General features: G+C 36.3%; 1 protein-coding gene across 3 annotated transcripts in view; it reads left to right on the top strand.

Annotated features, from left to right (window-relative positions):
• The first annotated feature begins 4,714 nt into the window (after nucleotides 1-4,714).
• Nucleotides 4,715-27,552, top strand: part of LOC141362822 (butyrophilin subfamily 1 member A1-like) — a 128,855-nt gene continuing 106,017 nt past the window's right edge. Inside the window, exons 1-3 of one of the 3 annotated variants that reach the window (XM_073865074.1) lie at nucleotides 4,715-4,791; nucleotides 26,871-26,940; nucleotides 27,159-27,509. In XM_073865074.1, the coding sequence (XP_073721175.1) occupies nucleotides 26,886-26,940; nucleotides 27,159-27,509 (406 nt within the window). In that variant the 5' untranslated portion in view covers nucleotides 4,715-4,791; nucleotides 26,871-26,885. Of the gene's footprint in view, nucleotides 4,792-26,292; nucleotides 26,678-26,867; nucleotides 26,941-27,158; nucleotides 27,510-27,552 lie in introns of those variants that run through there. The other 2 variants (XM_073865075.1, XM_073865073.1) reach the window with 2 other exon arrangements.

Below are 27,552 nucleotides of genomic sequence, written 5' to 3'. Positions count from 1 at the left end.
TTGTGCCGCACTCAGCCCTTGGAGTCCTGCCAAGTATTCAATTTGGGCTTTCCATTCGGACAGGCGTACTTCAGACTCTGCTCCGCCGTACTTCTGAACCCAGGGGTTTCCCCTTAACACTGGCATGACATTGGGTGGGGCCTCTGGTAACTCGTTGTCGGCCATTGGGGGACCTTGGTCGCTCAACCCGAGGTGGATGCCCTGCCGACTGTCACAGGTCGGAGCGGACCACAGATGTTGCGAGTCACGCCCTTCCTAGTTTCCACCTCGAGGAGGTCCCAAGAACCCCCCAATGACCAGACACATGAGAGGAGGTATGTATAATTAAAACAAGCTTTATTAATTTATATAAAAGAATAAGGGAAGGGGGAAAGGGAAGCTAAAATCCAATGTATTGGAGGACAAAATCTTGAGTCTCCGTGACTCAGTCGCAAGTAGGTCTCAGGGGGGTCCTTTCTCGTTTCCTCTCCTTTCTTTGCGACGTTAACAGTTCATTCACTGGCTTTTATGTTTTCTGGTTGCAGGGCACCAATCCCTCAAAAGGCTCTTGCCTTTTCCTGGGCGTAAGGAGAACAGAGGGTGAGTATTTAAGGGAGCAAGTATCGATACCTGAATCTGTACGTGCACAACCCCAGTTGGTCCAACAGGGATGTTCCTACTCGTCCGGCGGTCGGGGGAACAGCTCTCCTGACTGCCGGGCTCAACCCCGCCCGTTGGGTGGAAATACGGGAGGTCACTGGTTTGAGTGTTCCACTGGTTCCCTAGATGGAGGCACAGGTAAGTACTGCAAGAGGGAAGTCACTCGAGCTGCGGTGAAAACACAGGTAAGTACTGCCTTTCACTCTGGTGGCGTACAACACATTCTGGTAGCTCTTGGCTAGGGACACAGGTAAGCACTTCACAGGTGGCTGGGGCTTTACTCTCACTCTTGTAGCACAAAGCACAATCTGGTAGCTCGTAGCTATAGGCAGAGGTAAGTACTTCACAGAGGACTGGGTCTTTACTTTCACTTTGGTGGCATACAACACACTCTGGTAATTCTGGGCTATGGACAAAGGTAAGTACTTCACAGTTGGCTGGGGCTTTACTCTCACTCTGGTGGCACACAACACAATCTGGTAGCTCTTAGTTATGGTCAAAAATCGTGTTTGCAAATCACGGTCCGGGTGGAACCTCTCTCCACCATTTTTGGTTCCACCCTCAATGTCACTCCGTGACATAAACTTACAAGTATACTACTAGAACATAGATGTTCCTCTCATCTTAGCGAAACACAGCAGCTCTGTAAACTAATAGATTGTATTAGCGATATAACTGACTGGATGGCACATAACTTCCTTATGCTCAACTCCAATAAGACAGAGATACTTATTATCGAACCAAATCGCTCAAAACAAAATATGTCAGATAACAAGTTGCCCATAGATGGCTGCACTGTGGTGCCATCTTCCAAGATTAAGAACTTAGGTGTGGTGTTCAACAGCAGTTTATCCTTCGATAGTCATATCTCCAACATCTGCCGCACAGCATTCTTCCATCTTAGAAATATCTCAAAAGTACGTCATATGCTGTCTGCATCAGATGCAGAGAAGCTTATCCACGCTTTTATGACCTCTAGAATAGACTATTGTAACTTGTTACTCAGGGGATACCATGCAAATCAGGTAAACAGGCTTCAGCTAGTTCAAAACGCTGCTGCAAGAGTGCTTACACCAACTAAGAAGTATGACCACATAAGCCCAATTTTGGCATCTTTACACTGGCTACCAGTCAAATATCGCATACAATTTAAAATCCTATTATCATCTACAAAGCCTAAAATGGCCTAGCACCTTCGTATCTTAGAGAATTAATATCAGAATACAATTCACCACATACATTGCGGTCGCAAAATTCTGGTCTCTTAACTATCCCTAGAATATCAAAAGTGTCTAAAGGCGGTAGATGCTTTTCCTACTTAGCCCCTAAGCTCTGGAATGATTTGCCAACTGTTCGTGAATCAGACACAGTTGATCACTTTAAATCTAAACTTAAGACTTTTTTCACATAACTCGTCTGGGTATTATACTAATGCCCCCTATAGCTATCCTGTCTGGAACCGAGCAGATATTAAAACATAACACTGTGTGACACTTGCATTACATGCGAACGGCCCCTACGCTAATAGGATTTTGTTTCTCTCTCCCTGTCTCATCCTCAACCCCGAGGACATTGAGACAAACAGAACCAGTTCCGGCTGCCGTGGAGGTCAACACACCACTGATCTACTGGCCGTCCTTCAACGTGATGCCCAGGCGATGCCTGACCAACGACCACTGCCGGAACCCGTTAAATCTCCTTATTTGTTTACATACCGTTTACATCCCATACAAATATATATATATATATATATATATATATATATATATATATATATATATATATATATATATATATAACATCAATAAATAAATATATATATATATCTCCCAAGGGTTTTTTTCTCCTAGGGCTTTTTGTTCATCCCTGAGGTTTTTCTCCTAGAGGGTTTTTCAACCCCGGGGAGTCAGCCGACATTGGCTTAACTTAGCACCCTCTTGTATACGAGAAATTATTAATACGCTCGCTTGTAAAGTTTATTCATAGCCGCTGTATTTTGGTACTTATATTATCTGTCAATTTTTCTATGTTTCCCCTGCTTCTTTTAATGTAACGCTGCTTTGAAACAATTACCAATGGTGAAAAGCGCTATATAAATAAAATTGAATTAAATGTTAGTACAATTACTATATAAAGTATACTTAAAACTAAACTCCAACATTACTTAAGCATACTTTATAAAATGAACTTGAAGTATACTTCTTTTTTGTAAGGGTATGAACTGATGTCAGTTTTACTGGTCTTTTAATGTATCAGCCACACCTCAATTCAATGCTTGTATCAGATTATATCTCCACTTTGTCCCACAAAAACCTCCACTGACTTGTCTTTGGGTGTTGTTGTCTGAAAATTGCACTCCTTCAGGATTACAGCACAGCTGTGTTGATCTGTGTTTTAATTCTGCTTTTGCTTTTTATCATCTGTTCTCTGCGTCTAATCTTTTATTTTAATCTTTAAAATCTTTTAAAGTTGGATGTCAAAAGAGCACATCTAAGTCTCAACACAGAATCAGACAATCTGACTGATAAGATATCAGACACAATAATGTTTCCAAGGAACTTATAAAATAATTTCACAGGGGTTAAAGTCTTAAGTTACATTGAATGCTCTGAATCATGAACACATTTGTGACCTGAACAACTGAGACCACATTTACATCTGCACTGGGGTAAAGATTCATGTCACAGAATCTCACGTGTAAATATGGAAAAGAAGTTTTATAATTAAATCCCAAAAATCACATACAGAGGAAGACTCCGTACCACTTCATTGCGGCTGTAAATATAAATCTGTCCTGATGAGTGAGGCAGTGAAGGACCGCCCACTTACCTGTCAATCACCACTGAGCAAAACATTTAATCATTCAATCAGAAACAGAGCATTTACAAGACTTCATCTTCATGTGTGATATCAATATACAGTTACAGATCATGTGAAGCTCATGAATATATTTATATGGTGTGTTCTGGGTCTTATTACAGTAAGATTGAATGGTGTACCATTTTTCAGATAACCCAACACATTCTCATTAGCGATCACCAGAGACCATTTCAGTTTCCATTAAACCAGTACTGTTCTCATTATAACCATTAAATCCATTATAATTTCTATGATGGTTTCTATTGTTTCTCAGCAAGGTTAAGCATAGCTTTATTGTGCTTTGACACACCTGTGTCTGTCATTACATTAAATGCTTATAATGTCTGTTAATCTTCATCAGATGGTAAAGTACTTTGGCCCGTAGTTCACTGTGTACTTTGGACCAAAAAAGTGGTTGTGTTGGTCGGCTTCTGTTTTTATGGTGCTGTGTTTGTAGATCAGGTTCAGGAGGAGATTGACAGAGTGATTGGTGAAGAGGATAGGAAAAACTTAACTTATACAGACGCTGCGATCCATGCAACCCATAGACTGGCTAATGTAGAACCAACGAGTGCCCCATATACATACAGCTGTGATGTAAACTTAAATGGATATTTCATCAAGAAGGTCAAATTATTAAAGAATTACAAAATATGACATATTATACCATTTACACATATATGATACTTTCTGGAGATATATGATGATGTTCCAATGTATTTTTTTGTGTACCAAGTTATTGTTGAATTACTTTGGAGTGTCATTTTAAACTGCGGTATAATGTAAATTCACTAATAATCATTCAGTACTATGGGACATATCAAACATCTGTGGTCATATCACTTTATTGTGATGATAAACGTTCACATTTATCTCATTGTTCTAAAAGTCTGATGTTGAGATTATTTATCATTTGTAGGGTGCGTGTGTATTTCCTCTTCAGACGTCTGTATTATGGGATGAGGAGGAATGGGAAACCCTTCACATCTTTAACCCTGACACTTTCTGAATGAACACCGCAGGTTTATAAACTTTTCTTATGACCACCCAGATCTAAAACACAACTTCCTATTAAACCGTATAAACCCTAAAACCTTAATGATTTTAGTCCACACAAGAAGAGAAAATTATTTCTGCTAATCAGAATGATGGGAAGAGCCGTGTGAGCACTTCAGGTGTTTGAGATCATAAGTGAAAGTAAAATTAGTTTCTGCTTGATCCCACAAACTCTCATGAACAGAATTTATTCAGACGCTTTAGACGATTGTGAACAAACTTAATGTTGAGCTGAAGGTAAGAATGATGAATTTATCTGAGTCTGTCCATATGATCAGTATTGAATAAAAGATGTTAGCATTACAGGAATAACTTGTAAGAAAAGAGGGATGATCTTGAGAATCTAAAATGAGAGCGATTGACCAACTAAAAATGTATTGAGGTAAAAAAAATGTAAATTAGTATTTTTTTGAGGAGGTAGAGAAAGATTTCATTACAAGACTTTACTGTATGTTCTCTTGTGTATTTAGTGAGTCAGAATGTTTTTATAAATGTTTTGCTCATTTATGTTTAATTGATTGTATTGTATGTGTGTGCGCGCGTGTGTGTGTGTGTGTGTGTCTGTGTACCACATGACATGGCATGACAATCAATTCGCAATTGTAAAACACGTTTTTTTTTTTTTACTATTGCCCACTTTCTTTAAACCTTGAACATCAAATTTTCAAACTACATTTACAGAACCTCTGGCAAAATCAAACAGATGATACACACAACCAGTCAATATATAAAAACACTACAGAGAATTCATTAGACGCTACATCAAAAAAAAAAAACAAAAAAAAAAACATCCAGGACATCTGGTTACATGTTTATTGTGTATAACAACACACTTGGCAAATACTGTTAAATCTCTATTACTGTAACTAGGGTCAGATTATCCATAGATAAATTAATGCCCTGGGGCACCAGCCAATAGGGGGGCACCAACGGCTCCAGACTGCAACCAAGTTTTTAAAGGAGTCATATGACCCGATTTCATGTTTCCTTGTTTTTAGAGTGTTAAATGATGCCTGTGCATATAAAAGATCTGTAAATTAGCAAAAATGTAAGTTTCAAATCCAAAGAGATCTTCTTTTTAAAAGTGAAGCCTCATTCACATCTACCTAAAACGGCTAATTTAAACAAACCCATGCAGTTATACATCATAATGAAAATAACATTTGCGTACACTGTTAGATGTCGCTGTAGATTTAGCAGTACATTACTGTAAAAATCCACAGTACTATACTGTATGTGTACATTACAGTAAAGTACTGCAGTTCATAGTGCATTCTGGGTAAATTTGTTTGAGCGGGAACATTTTACAGTATATTTTGGTCTTGATGTAACCTTGCTGTAGCCATTGCTGTAATATGCCATGCAATAATACAGTGTTAGTGTAATCAAGTGCGCCAACGTCAAATTACACAGAGGGACAGCACAACTCCTGGCTGCAGCTGAAGGAGGACGATTGATTTCTGGCAGTTCGGTAAGTTTGGTATATTTTCTGTTTCATGAATTTGTCATATTGTTTTAAACGTGCAATAAGAGAGAAAATGGTCGCCAACAAAGTTTTAATCTCCCTCAGAAAGTAAGCTAACATTACACAGATGCCTACCGCTGCTTTAACTCGCTTTACACCTTTATTAATGAATATAGGGTTGTTTTAACTAAATTATGACGGTTTTGGTGAGTTTATATTTGTTGAAAGTGTGGTAACAATGAAACTATTTTTAACAAAATGGACAAAGACAACTTGCCAGCGCGGTCTTGCGGTCCCAGCATATGGTCGTTTATCTCTGTGTTTATCTGTTCAGTTAGCGGTGGAGAGAAGTATTAAGTTCGACTGTTTGGCAAGGCTGACTCGTAGATTAACGTTAGCTGTGCACGTGAAAAAGTACAGTTTTATATATCAATCATTAATCTGTATTTGCGTCTTTTTCAAATGTGAAAAGTTGGATATAAGAATATCAACATAAACAGACAGGACTCGACACGCCGTAAACTTAATATTCAACACAGCAGACTGTAGTAACCAACTCCTCAACAGAAGTGAAACCAAGAAACCTCATATTTAACTGGATATATGCATTGCAGTTGTAACTGCGGCCAAATATCGTTCAGACCCGGGCTCATCTTATTATCAGATGAATGAAAATGATTGCCGCACTTATTGTTATCATTACGGTATATCAGCAAAAGCAAAGCATATCTTCTTTAAAGCGTTTTACACGCCCAATAAGTTGTCAGATACATTTTGTATGGCATATTATTTCCACCACTTCAGATGCATTACATGCAATATAAGTTTCCAAAACACCTCAAATCAATGCACAAAAGGAGAATGGGCTCCGCATTCACGTAATAGCATGACAGGTACCTTTATCTTCTCGTCTGTCATCTGATCCTTCATCTCTGGATGTAAAATATTCCATTATAACATCGTGTAGGACACTGGCATCAACAGGATTGCTCAAATTGCGGCGATCATGTTAATCCTTAAAGTGAGCAGCTAACTTTGTAAAAAAAAAACTTTGCGTGAAATAACGTGTTACACCGCCGCCGGTCCGAGTTAAACATTAAAGGAACAGTATGTAGGATTGTGGCCAAAACTGGTATTGCAATCACAAACTTGTGGCTAAAAGTGGTACTGCAATCACAGAACTGGTGGCCAATACACAAAATGACAACATAAACATCAGTTGAGGGCTGCAACTCCACTTTTTAATTGACAATATCCTGGCCAGACCACTGTTGTGAGTGATATAAGTATTTGAAATGAAAATGAGTTCTTAATGTCTAGTGACATATCAGGGCCATTTTATGATTCATTTATATAAATTTCTTACATACTGTTCCTTTAAAGAGGCAGGCTTGTTACCTTGTCACTATAAATCGCTATTTCCTCACTAAATATATTTTCAGAGATTTTCTGTAGACAAGATGTTAGAATAATAACTTAATAAAAACCCAATTCTGACAAAAGTTACATTTGACTTTTTCTGAAAATCTTATTCGACAAGTATTTCCCGAATGCATCATATAATAAACAGAATGCTTTCAAAATGTCAGCCAGTAACACATCATATCTTTTTGTTACAGCTCTAACGTTACAGTTTGCTCCACTTTGCTCTGTGGTTTATATGTTTTCTGTAAGTATTGACCATATTTATATATAACCATATATATATATATATATATACATATATATATACATATATACATACATATATATATACATATATATATACATATATATATACATATATACATATATATATACATATATATATACATATATGTATATATACATATATACATATATATGTATATATATATATGTATATATATATGTATATATGTATATATATATATGTATATATATATGTATATATGTATATATATATATATATATATGTATATATGTATGTATATATGTATATATATATATATATATATATATATATATATATATATATATATATATATATATATTAGGGCTGTCAAAATTAACGCGTTAATAACGCGTTAACGCAAATTCATTTTAACGCCACTAATTTTATTAACGGAGATTAACGCAACGCGCAATTTCTGTTTGACCCTTGGTCCAGCCCATAGTTGAATGAACAGAGACGCAGACAAATGTGAACCTGTCTAAATGAGTCGAAAGTTTTCATAGAAATAAGAACATTAAGCAAATCGTCTACCAAATCCAATGCTCTAAATGCTCGTTGGACATCTGATATGATCTTTATTTATACGTCTGAGAGGTGTAACGTTACCGTCCTCCTAATGCTTAATCTAATACAAAAATGCGTCTCAATTCATTTTGGTTTCGCTTTTATGCATGACTTAGAAAATAGACTGCAGGACTTGTTTGATGTTAAAAGAGTCATTAAGAGAGATAAAGTTCGGTACCTGATTAATGTTAAAGAGTTATTAAGAGCGACAAGACTCAAAAGCGATCCCCTCACGCTGACTGACTGATATCTGAAGCGCGTGAACACAGACGCGCGAGTGCGCGACCCGGATATATAGAGATCTACACAAAATTACAGTTTTACAAATATCTGTTTTGATAAGAATTCACGCAGGTAGGCTCTATAATCTGTTATGTTTTAAGTAAATTTTTGGTTAACTGTTGGGTAAAACTATCTGATGTGTAACATTATATTAGATCACTTAGATTTTAAGCAGTCTGTCTCAATGTCAATCAAACAAAAGGAAAAAAAGTTGAACATACATTGATGATGTTTTTGCTTTGTGTGTGCTAAATCTATTAGTTTTACCAGTGATTTTAAGGTATTGATGTGGTAATATAATGTATGGATGTGGAAATTTTTGTGGTAATTTGACTCTTTCAACTTCAAACACGTGTAGTTCTGTCATATTTTGTTATATTTCAACAAATCATGCATTGTTCTATGTTTAAATAGAGAATGTCAAAATATGAACAACTATTTTTTTTAAATTTGCTAATTCCGACTCAACTTGCCAGCACAGGTCACAAATGATGCAGCAGCAAACAAAAATGGAGAAAGAAAAATCTTCTGAAAGGAAAATTCATATAAAAAACAATGGCTGGTGATTCTGTTAAAATGTAAACAGGCTGTTGTTAACATACATTTGCATAAAGCATCTATATATGTAGATATATGATTAGAATATTAAAAACCTGAAAAGTGTTAAATTAGGGTAAATTTAGAATGGATAAAAATGTGCGATTAATTTGCGATTAATCGCAGTTAACTCATGAAATCATGCGATTAATCTAGATTAATTTTTTTAATCTATTGACAGCCCTAATATATATATATATATATATATATATATATATGTATATATATGTATATATGTATATATGTATATATGTGTATATATGTATATATGTATATATGTATATATATGTATATGTATATATATATATGTGTATATGTATATATATATATATGTATATGTATATATATATGTATATATATATATATATATATATATATATATATATAGATATATAGATATATATATATATATATATATATATATATATATATATATATATACATAGATATATATATATATAGATATATATATATATATATATATATATTAGGGCTGTCAAAATTAACGCGTTAATAACGCGTTAACGCAAATTCATTTTAACGCCACTAATTTTATTAACGGAGATTAACGCAACGCGCAATTTCTGTTTGACCCTTGGTCCAGCCCATAGTTGAATGAACAGAGACGCAGTCGCAGACAAATGTGTGTTTTCATAGAAATAAGAACATTAAGCAAATTGTCTACCAAATCCAATGCTCTAAATGATCGTTGGACATCTGAAATGATCTTTATTTATACGTCTGAGAGGTGTAACGTTACCGTCCTCCTAATGCTTAATCTAATACAAAGATGCGTCTCAATTCATTTTGGTTTCGCTTTTATGCATGCCTTATAAAATAGACTGCAGGACTTGCTTGATGTTAAAAGAGTCATTAAGAGAGATAAAGTTCGGTACCTGATTAATGTTAAAGAGTTATTAAGAGAGACAAGACTCAAAAGCGATCCCCTCACGCTGACTGACTGATATCTGAAGCGCGTGCACACAGACGCGCGAGTGCGCGACCCGGATATATAGACATCTACACAAAATTACAGTTTTACAAATATCTGTTTTGATAAGAATTCACGCAGGTAGGCTCTATAATCTGTCTTTGTTTTAAGTAAATGTTTGGTTAACTGTTGGGTAAAACTATCTGATGTGTAACATTATATTAGATCACTTAGATTTTAAGCAGTCTGTCTCAATGTCAATCAAACAAAAGGAAAAAAGTTGAACATACATTGATGATGTTTTTGCTTTGTGTGTGCTAAATCTATTAGTTTTACCAGTGATTTTAAGGTATTGATGTGGTAATATAATGGATGTGGAAATGTTTGTGGTAATTTGACTCTTTCAACTTCAAACACGTGTAGTTCTGTCATATTTTGTTAACAAATCATGCATTGTTCTATGTTTTAATAGAGAATGTCAAAATATGAACAACTATTTTTTAAAAATTTGCTAATTCCGACTCAACTTGCCAGCACAGGTCACAAATGATGCAGCAGCAAACAAAAATGGAGAAAGAAAAATCTTCTGAAAGGAAAATTCATATACAAAACAATGGCTGGTGATTCTGTTAAAATGTAAACAGGCTGTTGTTAACATACATTTGCATAAAGCATCTATATATGTATATATGATTAGAATATTAAAAACCTGAAAAGTGTTAAATTAGGGTAAATTTAGAATGGATAAAAATGTGCGATTAATTTGCGATTAATCGCAGTTAACTCATGAAATCATGCGATTAATCTAGATTAATTTTTTTAATCTATTGACAGCCCTAATATATATACATATATATATACATATATACATATATATATATATATATATATATATATATATATATATATATATATATATATATATATATATATATATATATATATATATATACATATATATATATATACACACATATATATATATATACATATATATATATATACATATACATATATATATATATATATATACATATACATATATATATATATATATATATATATATATATATATATATACATATACATATATATATATACATATACATATATATATATATATATACATATATATACATATATATACATATATACATATACATATATACATATATACATATATATACATATATATACATATACATATATATATATATATATATATATATATATATATATATATATATATATATATATATATATATATATACATATATATGAATCCTCTTACACTCTGAGGCTATTTTGGGGATTTTCGCCTGGATTTGGCCTACCCAATTTCAAAAGCTTCTCATACCCACAAGCAGTGTAACATTTGTATTTTTTTACAGTGTTACCATTGCTTGTAAGCTGGATTGGGTAAGATGGATCATCTTTAAAGGAACCAGGCAAGTACTGGATGTACAGTTACACGTTACAAGTCATGTATTTTTTCGACTGAGTACATGTAAAAGTACACAGGAATGTGGCTGATCACTTTTTATTTGTAGTTTACCTGAGCTTACCCTTGCACTTTTCAGGAGTTAAGGCAGATGTGGAGGCACACGGGTGACACCAGACACCAGGGACGGATTGGTAATCTGTGCGTTCTGGAAAAGTCCAGAACGGCCGTTCAACGGAAGGCCGTCGCCCGGCCGTCTGCAAAAAAGTCTAACAACACAATATGAACAGCCAACAGCAGGGGCACTAATACGATCACTTATATGATGCTACGTGTAAAAAAAACGAGGAAGAAAAGTCGGCCTACTAGCTAGCCGTGATTGGTCCACGGATTCTTGGAATTCGCGAGCCTGAGCATCCACAGCCCGGTCATGATGAGGAACTGACAGAGTTAACTTCACATCAGCAAGAGTAAGTGCCAGTAGTAGCAGGACACGTGACATTATAATATAATATACACGATATAAAAATAAATAAAACTCGCGTGAAAATTAACGTAATGCGCAACTACTGTTAGAGAGAGACGTAATGAGAGTGTCCCCGCGTGTGTGTGTGTGAGAGAGAGAGGCGCGGGCGCGATTGAACAGTAGAAACTTAAAAACAATACATACCCCGTCATTTTGTTCATATGGGACATCATTCATTTGTATACAGTTGAAATAAAACAAAACATTTTGCTTTTGTCAAAGTGTAAACTCTTGTCAAAATGTATTATCTACAACTGTCATCTAACCAAAATCACACACACCAAAGCAAAAAATATTTATCCAACCCCATTTAAAAACATGGGTGGACATTCATCGTATTGCATTGGTTTTCATTTCTTTCATTGACTTTATTGATAGGTTGTAGTGGGCTCACATTTTCTGTTACAATGAAGACTATTGAATTAAATGGGAAAATATCAGGCATGCATTGCTACCACTCTAAACGTGCTAATAAAAAAGAGGGCTAAATAAATGACCAAATTTTAGTTTACAGTATTTCTCAATTGCTAAAACACTAAAACCCATAGACTTTTCTCACAACTTCCGTATTTATGACCGGAAATACGCAATCGTCACGGAAATCTACTTCCTCCGCAGTCAAGGCAATGTAAAAAGCCGTATCTGTTCCATTAATTCCCTGTTGATGGTGAAGTTAGACAGAAGTGGATTTAGGCTATCCGGCGAGGTTAAGGACCTAACTTCACCATAAGAAAGTGGAGCACTTATGTATGCAGCAGACACTTCACTAAAGACGACTACTTTAGAGCTCACTGGTCGCCGCTTGCAACCAAATGCTGTCTCTACCCATTTTTCTTGGAACGAGTTCACCCCGACACACAAACATACGATCACAGACATTACCAGACAAAAATGTTAGCTGAAAATGATATCATCCGGCTAACGTTATTGTTGCTACACACAAGACGTTCGCTTGGACAACCATAGGCAGTAATTGAAGGTAATTTGTACCATAATGCTTCATTCAAAGCAGACTATAATGTTTTAGTAAGGTAGTCTATATCATCTACTATACATACATTATGTGAAAGTGGACACTCTAATAATGTGTTGTTTTAGTTAACAGTTCAGTAACAGTTAGACTCGCTCTCTACTTACCTAGAAATGTATGGACAAATTCTTCATGGAAAAAGTTTTCCTCAATTAGTCGTGTCACATCAGCAAATGTAATATTTGGCAAATCCGTTAACAAAGTTGTGTAGACTCTTTGATCCATTTTAAACTTGCCCGGGTTTATGTTTTTCTAGCGTGTTTACGCTTGACAGGAACTCCGTTTTTACGGCGATTACGTATTTCCGGTTACTGTGAGAAAGGTCTATTGGCTGAACAAAGTTCTCAGTTGCCTGAACTCATTTATCTAATTGTGCAGTCTGTTGTCAATACCTTAAACCATTTCACATCATAAAACACAACTTGCAGATCTCACTTAGACTTTTTAGCAAAACTCCAAACACATACTCATTCTCAAAACACAATCTGCACTCAAATGCACATGTCATGCATACTGCTAAACACAAGCGGCAACAATCAATTACAAATGTCATCACACATGTCATCCCTGCTGAAAAAAACAGCATACCAGCAAGACCAGCATATGTTGTGTTTTGGTGCTGGTTTGCTAGTGAACACCAGCTAAACCAGCATCAAACCAGCATCACCACCAGCATTAGCACCAGCTAAACCAGCATCAAACCAGCATTAGCACCAGCTAAACCAGCATTAGCACCAGCATCCCATGCTTGTCATACCAGCATATGTTGTGTTTTGGTGCTGGTATGCTGGTGACCACCAGCTAAACCAGCATAGACCAGCATAAATCCCATGCTGGTCCATGCTGGTTTGATGCTGGATTTTTCAGCAGGGATTGATTAAACACAACCACTCAAAATGGATTTAACCTGTTTCAAATGATGTGACACAACCAATATAAGCCAGTTCACTGTTGTATACAGAAGGATAGTGCATTTTAGGCTGTATACTGTACAATGAACAAATTGTTTGGCCCTGAACATTGTGCGTTCCTTTTGTTAACAGTACTGACTGCTTTACAGTTTTACAGAATCACAGAAACAAAGGACAAGTTTGTGAGATGCAGGGTACAGTACTGTAAAACTAGGGGTTAAAAGTCTGAGTTCATCTCTTAAAAGTAAATTTTTACAGTGAACATGTCAGTTCCATCAAAATGGCAAGTCTGTGTCATTGTTCATGAACAAGACAGTCAAAATGTTGCCATGTTGTAAATAAACCAAGTGTACACAATTATATGTGTCAGTATTTTTTTGTAAACTGTGGATGAATTTACATTTTCACCTTTTTTTCTGTAAACAAATAACAAAAATTGTGATTTTGAAAAAAAAATTACAGTAAAAATAAAAAAATTCAAAAAATGACTCCAAATTTCAGGATTCACTTGACAGGAATTTATCGATTCAGTTCACATTTACAAAAAAAAAACCCCCATAGAAAACATGCTTCATGCTTACAGTAACAGATTATGACACATATGGTCAACAATTTCATGCTATGCACGACGAATTCCTAAATGTTTTGAGGTGTAAGACTATTACAGTTTTTTCCAATTGGTAAGACACAAACTAGTCTGGTTTTATCAAAAAACTTAACACAATTTACAAAACCACACACCCAAATAGCAAAATACCACATATATTCTGCAAAATGAAGCACTCCAACCTAAACTACATATAACATTATCAAAATCAAACTTTGACACAAATTGGAACACACTTCATTCATATTACCAGATTTTTGTCTAACCAACTACACACAGTTGGGCATAATGAAAAGTGCACTTTTCTTTAGTATGCTTTGCCATAATACTAAAATATGTATTAGATTGTTCACATGCACAGAAATATTTGCAGATACACTTACATGCTGTTGAATTTTTTTTATTTTTCACCAAACAAGTCACAACGCCTCATCCACATCACAGGCAATATATTCCCTTGCCAGACATTGAGGGAAGAAGCGCCTTGAGTGCCTTATCCATCCCTAAATTGTACCAACATCAATCCCATCACATGCCTCTTCCATAGCCTGCAAAAGAGGCATGCGCACAAAGGGCTGCTGGTCATATACCTTCCATATAACTCTTCTATGGGGTTCAAAAATGACGAGTATGGTGGGAGGTATTGCACGATAAATGTTTGGTAGTCAGCAAACCAGTTTTGGACTGGAGCTACATGATGAAAGCTCACGTTGTGCCATACTACAACATACTGGTTTCTTTGGTCTGCATCATTCATACACTCTGATGGTATGAGAATGTTGTGGAGTCTTTCTAGAAATGTGAGAATATGGGCTGTGTTGTATGGTCCAAGGTTGGCATGACGGTGGAGGACGCCATCCATATTGGAGATGGCAGCACACATTGTGATGTTCCCACCACGTTAGCCAGGAACATCTATAATGGCTCTGTGGCCAATGACGTTCCTGTGGTCTTTTCTAGTGCTTACATCCTGATTGAAGTGTTAACAATTAACCACTCAGGTGTTTGGGCAGGTGGCACATATATTGGCCATTTACCTTGTGTAGTGCCATTTTGAATGGTAGTGTTTTAAAAAGGCAAACATGTGACTTTATGTCAGATTGTTGTGTCTTGTGCAGAGAACCGTGTTCAGTGCATTTAAAAAGTGCCATTGTGAATTGCAAAATGTGTGTAAAGCAGAAAATGTGTTTAGACTTTTGGAGATTTGAGAGGAAGTGTTGCTCTCTGTGTGTCAGTTTAAATAGTTGTACTGTTCATGTCATTTTAGTGTGTTAGCAATTGGAAAAAACTGTAAACAGAAACCAGAATAATGTATTTTCATGAAAATTAAATTGAAAATGCAAACAGCATACATTTGTACATAATCATCTGCTTGATTGTATAAAAGCATTTGCAATTTGTCCAAAACAATGAGAGTTACACTGTAAATATGTAAAAATGTACTCCCTGAGAACTATATGTTTTGAACCACGTGTTTTCTATTTTTTGGTGTAGTGTTTACTCTATAGTGTATATCATTTTGATCACTTTGTTTATGAATTGAGAGCAGTGTGTTATTTTGAACACAGGTAAAACTGTTTTGAGAGCAGTGTTTGATTTTACACACAGGTAAAACTGTTTTGAGAACAGTGTTTAATTTTGCACACAGGTACAACTGTTTTGGGCCGAAAGTTTCATTTTGCAAGAGAAGTCAGAGGTTTTGCAAATAGTGCTTGAAGATGAGGTTTTGTATTTAATGTTTTCAGAAAAAGGAGCAAGGTTTCAGAAATTGTGTTTTAGCAATTGAGAAAAACTGTAAACAAAAAAATCCTAGCTTTTAGTGCAGTTTGCCTTGTCTTTCATATTTGTGTTTAGCATTGTGGAATTGGCAAAGACCTGGTTGTGAAAGCTTTACAGACAAAATGTATAGGGCATCGCCATTTACATTATTTCACAAACAACTTATACATCAAAGTGTAATATGACATTCACAAAATATTAAATAAACTTGTCTGATAGTCTGACAGTATTGTGTCATAGTATCAGGACATCCTTGTGTCTGTTGCGCACGGCTAGGGGCGAATGGCCGGATGATGGGCCTATTTGGGAGAAAGTCCAGGGCTGTTTTTTAGCCCCAGTCCGTCCCTGCCAGACACACACCAAGCACATTGTTCGGTAAGTTTGCACTTTACCACTACAGTTTCTTTAAATATCCATGTATACACTCTTACACAATTCCCACACGCAACACTGTCACACAACCTCACATACCCACACAGAATAAAATTCAATTCAATTTTATTTATATAGCGCTTTTCACAATACTCAATTGTTTCAAAGCAGCTTTACATTAATAGAAGCAGTAAAAGCACAGAAAAATGACAGATAGCACAACATAATACACAATAGCATAAGCAGTCAAATTTGCTGCGGCTATGACTCGACATTATGAGCAAGCATATTACTAATGTAACGTCTAGGAGAAGAAGCTAAGTTAAGCCCAAGCAGGCTACCTCCCCGGGGTAAAAAACCCCCTAGGAGAAAAAAAACAAAAACCCCGGGTTGTTTAGCCGAGGAAATAAAAAATAAAAAGTCCTAGGAGGGAAAAACCCTTGGGAGATATACATGTATATACACACATATAAACGGATAAGGAGATTAAGCGGAGATTAAGCGGAGATTAAGCGGGTTCTGCCGGTGATCGTTGGTCAGGCATCAGCTGGGCATCACATTGAGGGACGACCAGTAGATCAGAGGTGTGCCGACTTTCACATCTACCGGAACTGGGTCTGTTTGTCCCATTGTCCTCAGGGTCGAGGACGAGACAGGGAGAGAAAAACAAAATCATATAAGCGTAGGGGCCGTTCACATGTAATGCAAGTGTCACACAGTGATGTGGTTTAATCAGCTTAGTTTCAGACAGACTAACTATTGCGGCATAATTATATTATCTACAGTTGAGGATTTTGCAAATTGGGGGCCCACTGCGATGGTATATATGGTAACTAAGGGTCACCTTCCGATTTTTAAGAGAAAATGAAACCTGTCGACCCGTTTGACTAAGGCCTGTAACCCCACTGTCGTCGTTAATGCAGGTTCAGTGGCAAACGGGTCTATATTGCATACTATTTACAAGATCACGAGAAAATGCCAACATCGCAACCTGACCATACGTGTCAACCCGTTTGACTAAGGCTGGAGGCCCCACTGTTGTCGTTAATGCAGGTTCAGTGGCAAACGGGTCTATATTGCATACTATTTACAAGATCACGAGAAAACGCCAACATCGCAACCTGACCATACGTGCCAACCCGTTTGACTAAGGCTGGAGGCCCCACTGTCGTCGTTAATGCAGGTTCCAAATATTGTATCCAAATCAGTAACAATTGTACTTTCTATTCAGGACATTCAATCATGACATGATCCATGTGGATGCTATCCATTGAGGAAAGAGTTTGTTCAGAGGTAAGTGAATCTTCTGTATTTTAATGTAATTAGGTGTGGAACAGTAGAATAAGAGCAAAAGGTTTCAGAATAGGAGTAAATTCAGGGCTGAGTTTAGTTTTTTTTTCAAGAATCTTTTTTTATCTTGTATTTGTTGACTTAATGTTTATGATATTCTAACAGGTTTCTGGACAGAATTAATCCCAAAGATGGGAAAAAGTGCACATCCAGACAAGGAGCAAGCAAAAAGACAAGGAACTTGGTGCAGAGAAAAGCTGTGGCCATTAACCCCCATGTGAACAGCTTCATCCCTGATAGAGTTTGAATGGGCGACTTTAAACTAAAGGCCAGTGTTTGTCTGCCACAGTTTAATGCATTTATTTTTAGTGTTCAATGAAATTGAAATAGAATATTTAAAATTATGGGCCAGTGTTCTTTTTACCACAGTGAAATGTTACCTTTTAATCAATGATGGACTTTAAACTGAAAACTTCAAACTATGGACCAGTGTTATATTTGCCAGAGTTAAATATGTTACAGCAGGGGCCTCCAAACTTGTTTATACTTTATAATCAGTGGCGGCTGGTCACTAGGGGGCACCGCCCCCTTAAAGCTGGCCAGAGAGGAAAGCTACTTTAACATGTTACCAAAACGTTAAAGGGGCCATGGCGTGAAAATGTTAGCATTGCCACTTTGTAGGTGTGAGCAAAAATAGGTCATTGAAATTTGGCTTTCCTTATGATGTCATAAGGATATCTTATTAGAATAATACCGCCCCCTTAATGTACACTATCCAACCACAGCACTGCCGTTTAGTGCAGAGAGAAAGAAAGAGAGAAAAATAATTCACACCACAATTGAGTTTGAATTGCATGAAACCACCATCATTGTGATCAGTGTTTGCACTTCATCAGCTCATTTGCATTTTAAAAGACACACCCAAAACGACACGTTTTTGCTCAAACCTACAAAGTGGCAATGCTAACATTTTCACGCTGTGACCCCTTTAAATATATAGTGCAAATTAATACAAAATAAAATCATTTAGTTGTACTATTTCACTGTTAGTCATGTTATAATTTATTTAAAACAATTAAAAATCAAAACTGAGTTTGTTGTGTGTGTGTCATGTTTGTGTGTCTGGGGCGCACCCCTAATGAGTGTCTGTGTAGGTCAGGAAAAAGGGTAAAAACATGTGACCTGAGGCTGAGCTCTAAGTGGCTGGTTTCGGATCCGCCCTGGGGCGCAGGTCTGTGCGCCCCAAACACTCCCACTTATGTTGTAAGCGAATCAATATTGCTTTTAATGTTTTATACCTCCTGTGATTGGATCATTCTCAGAGTCTCATAACCTGGCTAGCTGGATATAGCATGTAAGTCTTGAGTTTTATTTTTTTCCCTGTTTGCTGTTTTAAAGTCTGAATGCGTGATAGACGTGCAAGACATGAACTTTTGTGGCGCGTTTGAGCTTGTGTTGCGTGGACATAATGAGAGTGAGAGCTCATATAATCCGGTATATTCCGTGGTTTGGTCAACTTTGTTGTTTGTTTTGTTGTTGTAGAGTTTAAAAAGCACCCACGAGAAAACCACTGTTTTTAAGGAAACTTCACAAACCGTGCATATTGAGCTGATGGACTGTAGCCTATGTACTTAGTCTGTTGTGAGGGAAAAATGTGCTTGTGCTATTGCTATAAAAGCAAAAAGAAACGTACGAGCCTGTGATTAGGCAACTTTAGTGTCTCTTTTTGTATGTGTTCGGTCGCGTTAAACAAAGTCTTTGACGGAGAAAATTGAAGCAGAATAAAGAAAAATCTGAACGCCATTTTGGCAGATTGCCCATACAACTCAACTTGAGAATGCAATTCCTAGTCATGTCCAGTTGGTGGCAGTGTGTTGCTCAATTGACGCCCTGGTTTCTAAACATTCTCGCGATATTTTGATGTCATATACTGATTGGTCTGCGCATGGCTGCTGAAGTTAAACACTTCAGGAGCGCTGCAACAAGATGCCTGTCTAAGGTAAAGATACAAAATCTAATGACAAGAGTCTGCATTAATCTGCCTTCATGCGTTTATTACACAAGATGGTTTCAGATGAGTTTAGTTCAATTCAGTTTTTTACATGTTTATTGATATTTTAATCAGTATTTTGTTATTTGATTTGTTCATATTTGCCTGTTCAGCATAAAGCTCCGTGTTTTATTGCCTCCGCTGTCACTGTGAGAAAAAAAACTTTAAGTCATCTGCTTCATGTGATGGTAAAGTGATGCACGGTCTCCGTTTATCTGTTCTCTAAACAAATGAATAAACACATTTGACTTGTATGCTCGTCTTGTAAGTTTATGATTAGAAATGGACATGTGAACGAAAATGAAAATAATTAAAACATGAAATTACGGATAATAACTGACTGTGAAGGACTCTTTACAACGCTGTTTATCAAAAAAATGACGAAGATTGAAAAAGTCTTTCGCAACCTCTCTCTGTGTGTGTGTGTGTGTGTGTGTGCGTGTGCGTGCGTGTGAATGATTACCTTGATATTAGTTCATTACAGATTCATAGTACATTTATTTCATGCGTTTGATTTCAACTGTAACATTTTCAGCATTTTAGCTAAGTAGTAGCCTAATGATACTCATCACCTGATAAATGGCTATTAAGAGTACTGCATTACTACAGTAAAAGTTTGATTTTTGTGTTTGTGCCCCCCCCCAAATTTTTTTAGCACCAGCCGCCACTGTTTATAATATTTTATTTTATTTTACTTGTTTATTATTGTTTATCTTGTTTTAAATGTTTTGTTTCAATTACATGTTTTTTTAATAAAATGTTTGATATAATGCCTTTTAATTCATAATGTCATGTCAAGGATAGCATTTTTTACTATATTAAAAACTATAGATTTAAACCTAAATATCTAGCTATAATACATTATTGTATTAACTGTAATAAGTAATAAATAGTATTTATGGGTCAATATAGACATTACAGTAAATAACTGTAAAAAAAAATAGGCTATTATTGTAAAAATACAGTAAAGTACTGCTTTGTAACGATACGGTACTAGTTTGTGTACTGTAAAACTGTATTACAGTACAGTACTGTAAAACCAAAACACAGTAACTTACTGGCAACCGTGCTGGCAGTACCGTACTGTAAAAATACAGGGAAATCGTTAACAGTGTACAGTAACACCACCCTAATGTATACGCAAAGATAGATGGTGTAACTTTCAGTCGAGCTGTAGTATTGTTGTTTCCACTAGGGCTGTTTTCGATTAAGGATTTTCATAGTCGAATCTGATTCTTAGATTTTGCCATAGTCGACTGATAGTCAAATCTTTTTGTTTTTTTTTAGATACAGTAGCAGCTATGTCTGTCACGGTGAAGCACGGTGAAGGAATTTCCTCTGCTGTGATTTTGCATGACTCACTAGCGCTATGCGGTTTAACCACCTTCATTTACTAAAGTAAAATAATTTTTTTAAATCCAAAACAACGAGGTGCACCGGTGTAGAAGCAGAGTTGGCTACATGTCTTTCCCCTTATGAGAAAAAGATTAACAAGCTATACTACAGGTAAATATATATATATATATATATATATATATATATATATATATATATATATATATATATATATATATATATATATATATATATATACATATTTAAAAAATAAATAAATTAAAGAACAATTTCTTAACAAGAAGGCTTTTTTGTCTTTTAAATACAGAACAAAGCAGTGTCTCAAAGAAATTAAAATTAAGACAGTATTTATGCACCTGTACAGAAGGCAGTGAATATTTATTTATGGCATTTTCAATAGTATATTAGTAGATAAATTAACGTGTATCTTTAAAGTATGAAAACGAATAAATCATTATTTTGGCTAAATTAAGCTGGATAGATCATTTTTAGTCAGAAAGATTTGTTATCATTTCAGAACAAGTTAAAATAAACTTACATTACAAAACAACTTACATTATATCCTGAGTGTTACTTGGTCAAAAATATGTAGAAATATAGCCTATGCAAGCAAAAATTACAGAACAAAAATGTTTAGCTCACGCGGACTGAACAAAAAGCCGTTAATTAAGCGGACTCTCTGCAACATAGTGGACCTGCTGAAACAGTCGAGTCTAGACCCTGAAGCCGCCGCCAGGCGCCGCCATTTGCGCCATTTAGAAGTTCAGCCGCTATCAGCCAATAATTTCCTAAGCCAAATTGAGCCGCCAGCTGATAAAGTTTGGCTGAGCCGGCTAGAATTATTTGCAATCAAATAATAATTCTATCACATAGAGACATACACACACGGAATATAAACAATACACGAGATCCATTTTCCGATTGGTTTCATAACAGCACAGTCTTGTGCTCGCTCGTTGCTACAATACACAGAGGGGTTGCAACCTGCATACGTCATCAAGCCTGGTTTATTTAAGTTAACTGAGCATTACATTCGCAAGCCATACGCATATTACAACAATTTACGACTAACTTATAATAAGAATAAACTTTATAATTGTTGATATTTTGAAATAAGACAGTGTTGATGACGTAGGCAGCGTAAAAATGCGACCTCCGGAGGCAGTCTTCGGATTGGTAAATTAAATTGCTTGTTTTCCCTACAGAAGAAGCGATGCATTAGTAACGTGCGCGTCACAACAATGCATTTCAAAAATAGACTGTGTTATTTTTATTTTTGACCAATGCGCGCGACCAGCATCCACACAGGAAAAAGCTGCGGGTAAAATAACGTTTGTATGTCTGTTTCCGGGTGCTGTATGCAGCATGTTAATTTTTACTTTAATTTTGTATTGGAACTGCCATTTGGAATCGGTGAAGTCAAATATAGACGCGTTTCTTAAAAGAGCCGCTTCTGGGAAGTCCGCGGCTGTATAACATTGACTAAAGTGGTCGCAATCAGGTCCGGTAGCGCCGCCACGCATATTTCTGCGAATGAGAGCAAGTACAAGCAACAGAAAGTTTCTTTCTATCGGTCTCCCATGCTGCTTGAACCTCAGAAGTAAAGAGACTTTTAAAAAGCTTGCCAGTAAAATCCATATCACACCAGCAATGACAAGGTAAGCTAACGTTGCTATGGTTACAGTCCAGATACATAATAGATTGCTAGGCTATTGCTATGCTATCTACCGTTTTATTACAAACAGCAACCAAAACTACAACGTAAAATTAGTGTAGACTTTTAAATATCAATGTTAAAAGTTTTTACCAACCTTTGTATTGTGCTGTGGCTCTGAATTAAAAGTGAATTAAAGAATAGAAATGAAAAGAGGTTGCGTGTTTTGCCATGTTATTAGTCTATAAGTAGCATTATAGTGGGCTCTAGCTCTATTGTGTTTGGTTATGTGTACCATAATTTACCAGACTTTTACCAGATCATTTGTCTATGTTTATAATTCTGACAGTGATTGTTATTGTATTTTGCCATAAGTCTTCACTGTGCCTATTCAAAGCTCGAGGGCAAACACATAACTTCTAGATTTATAAGCAGCAATAAACTACATTTTAACATTTTATAATGCCTAGTCATACTTCTGTTATTTTGATGAAAGTAACTCAAAAATAACGTAACTCATTACAGTTCAGAGACAGTAATATTGTAATGTGACTAATTACTTTCAAATTACAGTAATTTGTAATATATAATGTATTACACTTTGTAAGTCATTTTCCCAACACTGTTAATCAGTATAACGTAGACATCTGTAGACATGTGGCAGCTTCAGCCATTTGCAGCTATGAAAAGTTTGGCGGCTGCAGCAGCCATTTAGGTTTCGGCTGAGCCGGCTAGCCAGCCAATAACTTCATCAGCCAGCCATTATTCTCAAAACAAACGGCTTCGGGGTCTAGTCGAGTCGCAGGTGATTTTCAATGTTTATAATGTTTAACACAGATACTGTTGATGAAAAACTTTCATATCTAAATGTCCAGGTAAGAGTCAAGTGTTCAGTCAGTTAATAATACAGTCACCGGCGTTTTTGGCTGCATCTCCCTTATTCACGGAGCGGACAATGAAAAAACCTATAAAGGTTTTTATTTTAAGTGGTTTTAATGCTGGTAAGCAATCAGTTATATTATGGCGTTTTGTATTCGTGTTGATCAGTTAAAGTAATTTTTATCTTTAAAACTTTTAATCTTTAAAAACTCTACTCTAGATGCAGACGACGCTACAGTTATTCTGTCATCTTAGTTTCACTTTTGCATAGTATTACATTTTGAATAGAAATGTACGAAAAACAAGTTACTCTCTTAACTCTTGACAATCTATTTTGCCTTTATTATACATATGATGTGAAAAACAAGAAGGGCATAGCTATATATGAATTTAACGTAAAAAGCGGTTGTTGCGGTTACTTGTCATCCATGCGGTTAAGCTTCTCAGTGCTGCTGCTCATTGGTTATATAACACTTCCCTACTATTCGACTATGAGGTTCATAGTTGAATCAGACCTCTCCGAATCAAATAGTCAAATCCTCGACTGTAAGAAGTCAGCCCTAGTTTCCACCATATCGAGTAGACGCTGTGTGTTTCGTTAACTACAATGTAAACTACTTTTGTTTTGCCTTCTAATAGAGTCATTAAGAAACCGGGGCTTAGGTTTTATTTACAACGTTGTTTCAGCCAAAATGTTCGATTGTGTCCTGCACATTTCACGAGGACTACTTTCTAAGTCCTCACTACGCCACGCCCCTTACAGCATTGTTTCTGCCTTTTGTTCACACACAACGTTTTCCGTGTCTCTTAAGGCAATGTTAGGTCCTCTTTCCGGAAGCGTGAAGTGTTTGTGTTCACACAGAAGCCTGTCTTACAATTTTATGGAAATTTTCTGGGACCAAAGTACTCTGTGAATGAGGTTACATGTCTGTAATATAGTTATTTTGGGCATTATAATTGCACTGCAGGCTGGTTTCAAGGTGTGCCCCTACATTTTCTGTTTGCGCAACTACATTGTATTAATCCGGACCTGACAAGTTTAGTTCAGTAAATATATTGAATACTATAAGTACTGCAAGGAATAGCAAGTTTTGAATGTCTGTATGTCCAGTACTTGTATTTTGTACAAATTCAGCAGTCCAACGGCAAAATTTTGCCAGTTGCATTATAACATTGTTTCCAATATACCAGTGTTTCTCAGCTCTGTTCCTGGAGGCCCATAGCCTGGTAATACCATCCTCTGCTATTTTGCTTCGCTTCATAGACAGAGTCTGGCTGGGCACAATTGACAATCGTTTTCCTTCTCGTGGGAGGGGCTTGTCTGAAGTTTAAAATCATTGGTCTAAACGTAAGCCAATCACACATAACATTTAGATATGATGTGCTTTATGCGCCGGAGCAGCGCATCGATCGAATCTCTGCTGTAAAATACACGTATGATGTGAAAACAAACCCATCGAGCGAAATACCGGAGTTAACATGGCTATGAACGACTTTTGCAGATTATGTAAAGTAAATCGGGCCATAGCTAGTTGAACACTATCCTTACGGTGGCTTCCACTCACGTCTAACGGGAGGAAAGCCCCTCTCTTCTCTCAAACTCTTCCACCAGACAACCATAACCATATGTAAATTAAATCTTCCTACCTTATTTTCTGGTTAATCAGTAATGTCACCAAAGAATGCTTGCCCACGCGTCCTCCACCATTAACTGTGAACAATATAATTCCCTTCCATGATTTCTCGATCGTTGTGCACGTCAAGCTGTGCTGCACACAGTTTCTCGCTGACGATCGGTAAAGTTGATAAATTAAACTTTTCCAAAAACTTGTCGGGAGTAGGGCAACAATATAATCTCCATTCAAATGTTTAACAAACACTTTTCTTGTTCGGGTTTAAGTTGGCAAGTGCCGGTTCTCCACAACAGAGCTTTCTGTGTCTCCGTGTCCTCAACAGACTACAACCGTGATTCGGCGTTTAGCGTCTACGTCACGGCTCTCAGCCCGCCCTCTGTTCGTTGATTGGACGGTCGTTTTGAGACCGGGGGAAAACGGTTTGAATGGGAGGTATCTCAGACTGAGTACAGAAGCGTAATGAAATTTAGCGGAAGTACGAAGTCTGACGTAGTCAGGCTAGGAGGCCCACAGCTCTGCACATTTTGTATGTCTCTCTTATCTGCCGGCCTCAGTTCAGTTCATGGAGATCTCTGCTAATGAGCTGATGATTTGAATCAGGTGTGGTAAATAAGGGAGACATACAAAAAGTGCAGAGCAGTGGGCCTCCATGAATAACGTTGAGAACCACAGCAATATACTATTGGTCAAAAATATCATTTGAAAAAAGTGTGAACAATTTTGAGTTGTTGTGTTTGCTTGATGATAGCTGTGTTGAAGTTGTGTTCAACTTTTGCCTGCTGTGTTTTGCATTTTGCATTTTTGTTCATTGCAGTGTGAAATGTGTTTTTATTGAGAGGGAATGAGTTTTAGGTTTAGAAAAACTATAACATACTAAAGGTACATTTTAACACTGTTTATTTACATTTATGCATTTGGCAGATGCTTTTATCCAAAACAACTTACAGTGCATTACTTAGTATACATTTAACCAATGTGTATTCCCTGGGTTTGAACCCATGATTTTATGCATACATGACATTCCTGGTGAAAAAACAGCATCAAACCAGCATGGACCAGCAGGTCTGCCCAGTGGGAGCTGTACATATTTTTGAGGACATAATTCAGCATTCATTTCAATAGTGAATGTTTTCCTCCAGTTGTTAATCATTTTAATCTGTTTTATTGTAAGAGAAAGTGATTGTAGGTATAAAGATAAAGTTTGTGTTTGTCTAAAAATATTATGTTTTTGTTTTGTCATATTCATTACAAGAAGCTGTGTTTTGGAGTGATGGAGTTCATTTGTCTGACTCTGATTATTACTGGAATCACATTTTCAACAGCAGGTAAATATTCACACATGATAACTAACTCATGGGGGAAGTTGTGGCTTTATGGTTAGATTCACAAGACTGGCAGGAAACGACTAAGGTGCAGATATTGCTAAATGTTTACAATGGTCATTGTTATAGACAGTGATATAATTTTTTTGCGTTAATGGTTATTTTACATGATGAAATCACCCAAAACAGCAGATGTCAGACCGGTCTTCTGTCTCATATAGATCAGTTTGCTGTTTTTGGACCTGTTGATCCTCTAGTCACTGTATCTGATAAAGATGTGATTCTGCCCTGTTATCTCAAACCCAAAATCAGTGCTGTAGACATGAGAGTCGAGTGGTTTAGACTTGATCTCAAAGACTCAGTAGTTCATCTCTATGAAGATCATGAAGACAAAAACACAAATCAGCTTCAGTCGTACAGAGGAAGAACTGAAGTGTTTAAAGATGAACTACAGAAAGGAAACACATCACTCAAACTATCAAGAGTTCAGATCTCTGATGAAGGATTTTATAAGTGTTTTATTCAGTCCAAAACCTGGAGTGATGACATCACTGTTGATCTCAAAGTTGAAGGTGAGCAAACCACTGAAAACTAACAGTGAGTAAGTTTGAATCT

Source organism: Misgurnus anguillicaudatus, unplaced genomic scaffold, assembly GCF_027580225.2.
Source record: "Misgurnus anguillicaudatus unplaced genomic scaffold, ASM2758022v2 HiC_scaffold_29, whole genome shotgun sequence".
Classification (NCBI taxonomy): Eukaryota; Metazoa; Chordata; class Actinopteri; order Cypriniformes; family Cobitidae; genus Misgurnus; species Misgurnus anguillicaudatus.
Note: the sequence above shows the minus strand (reverse complement) of the source record. Positions and strands in the feature narration are given on the sequence as shown.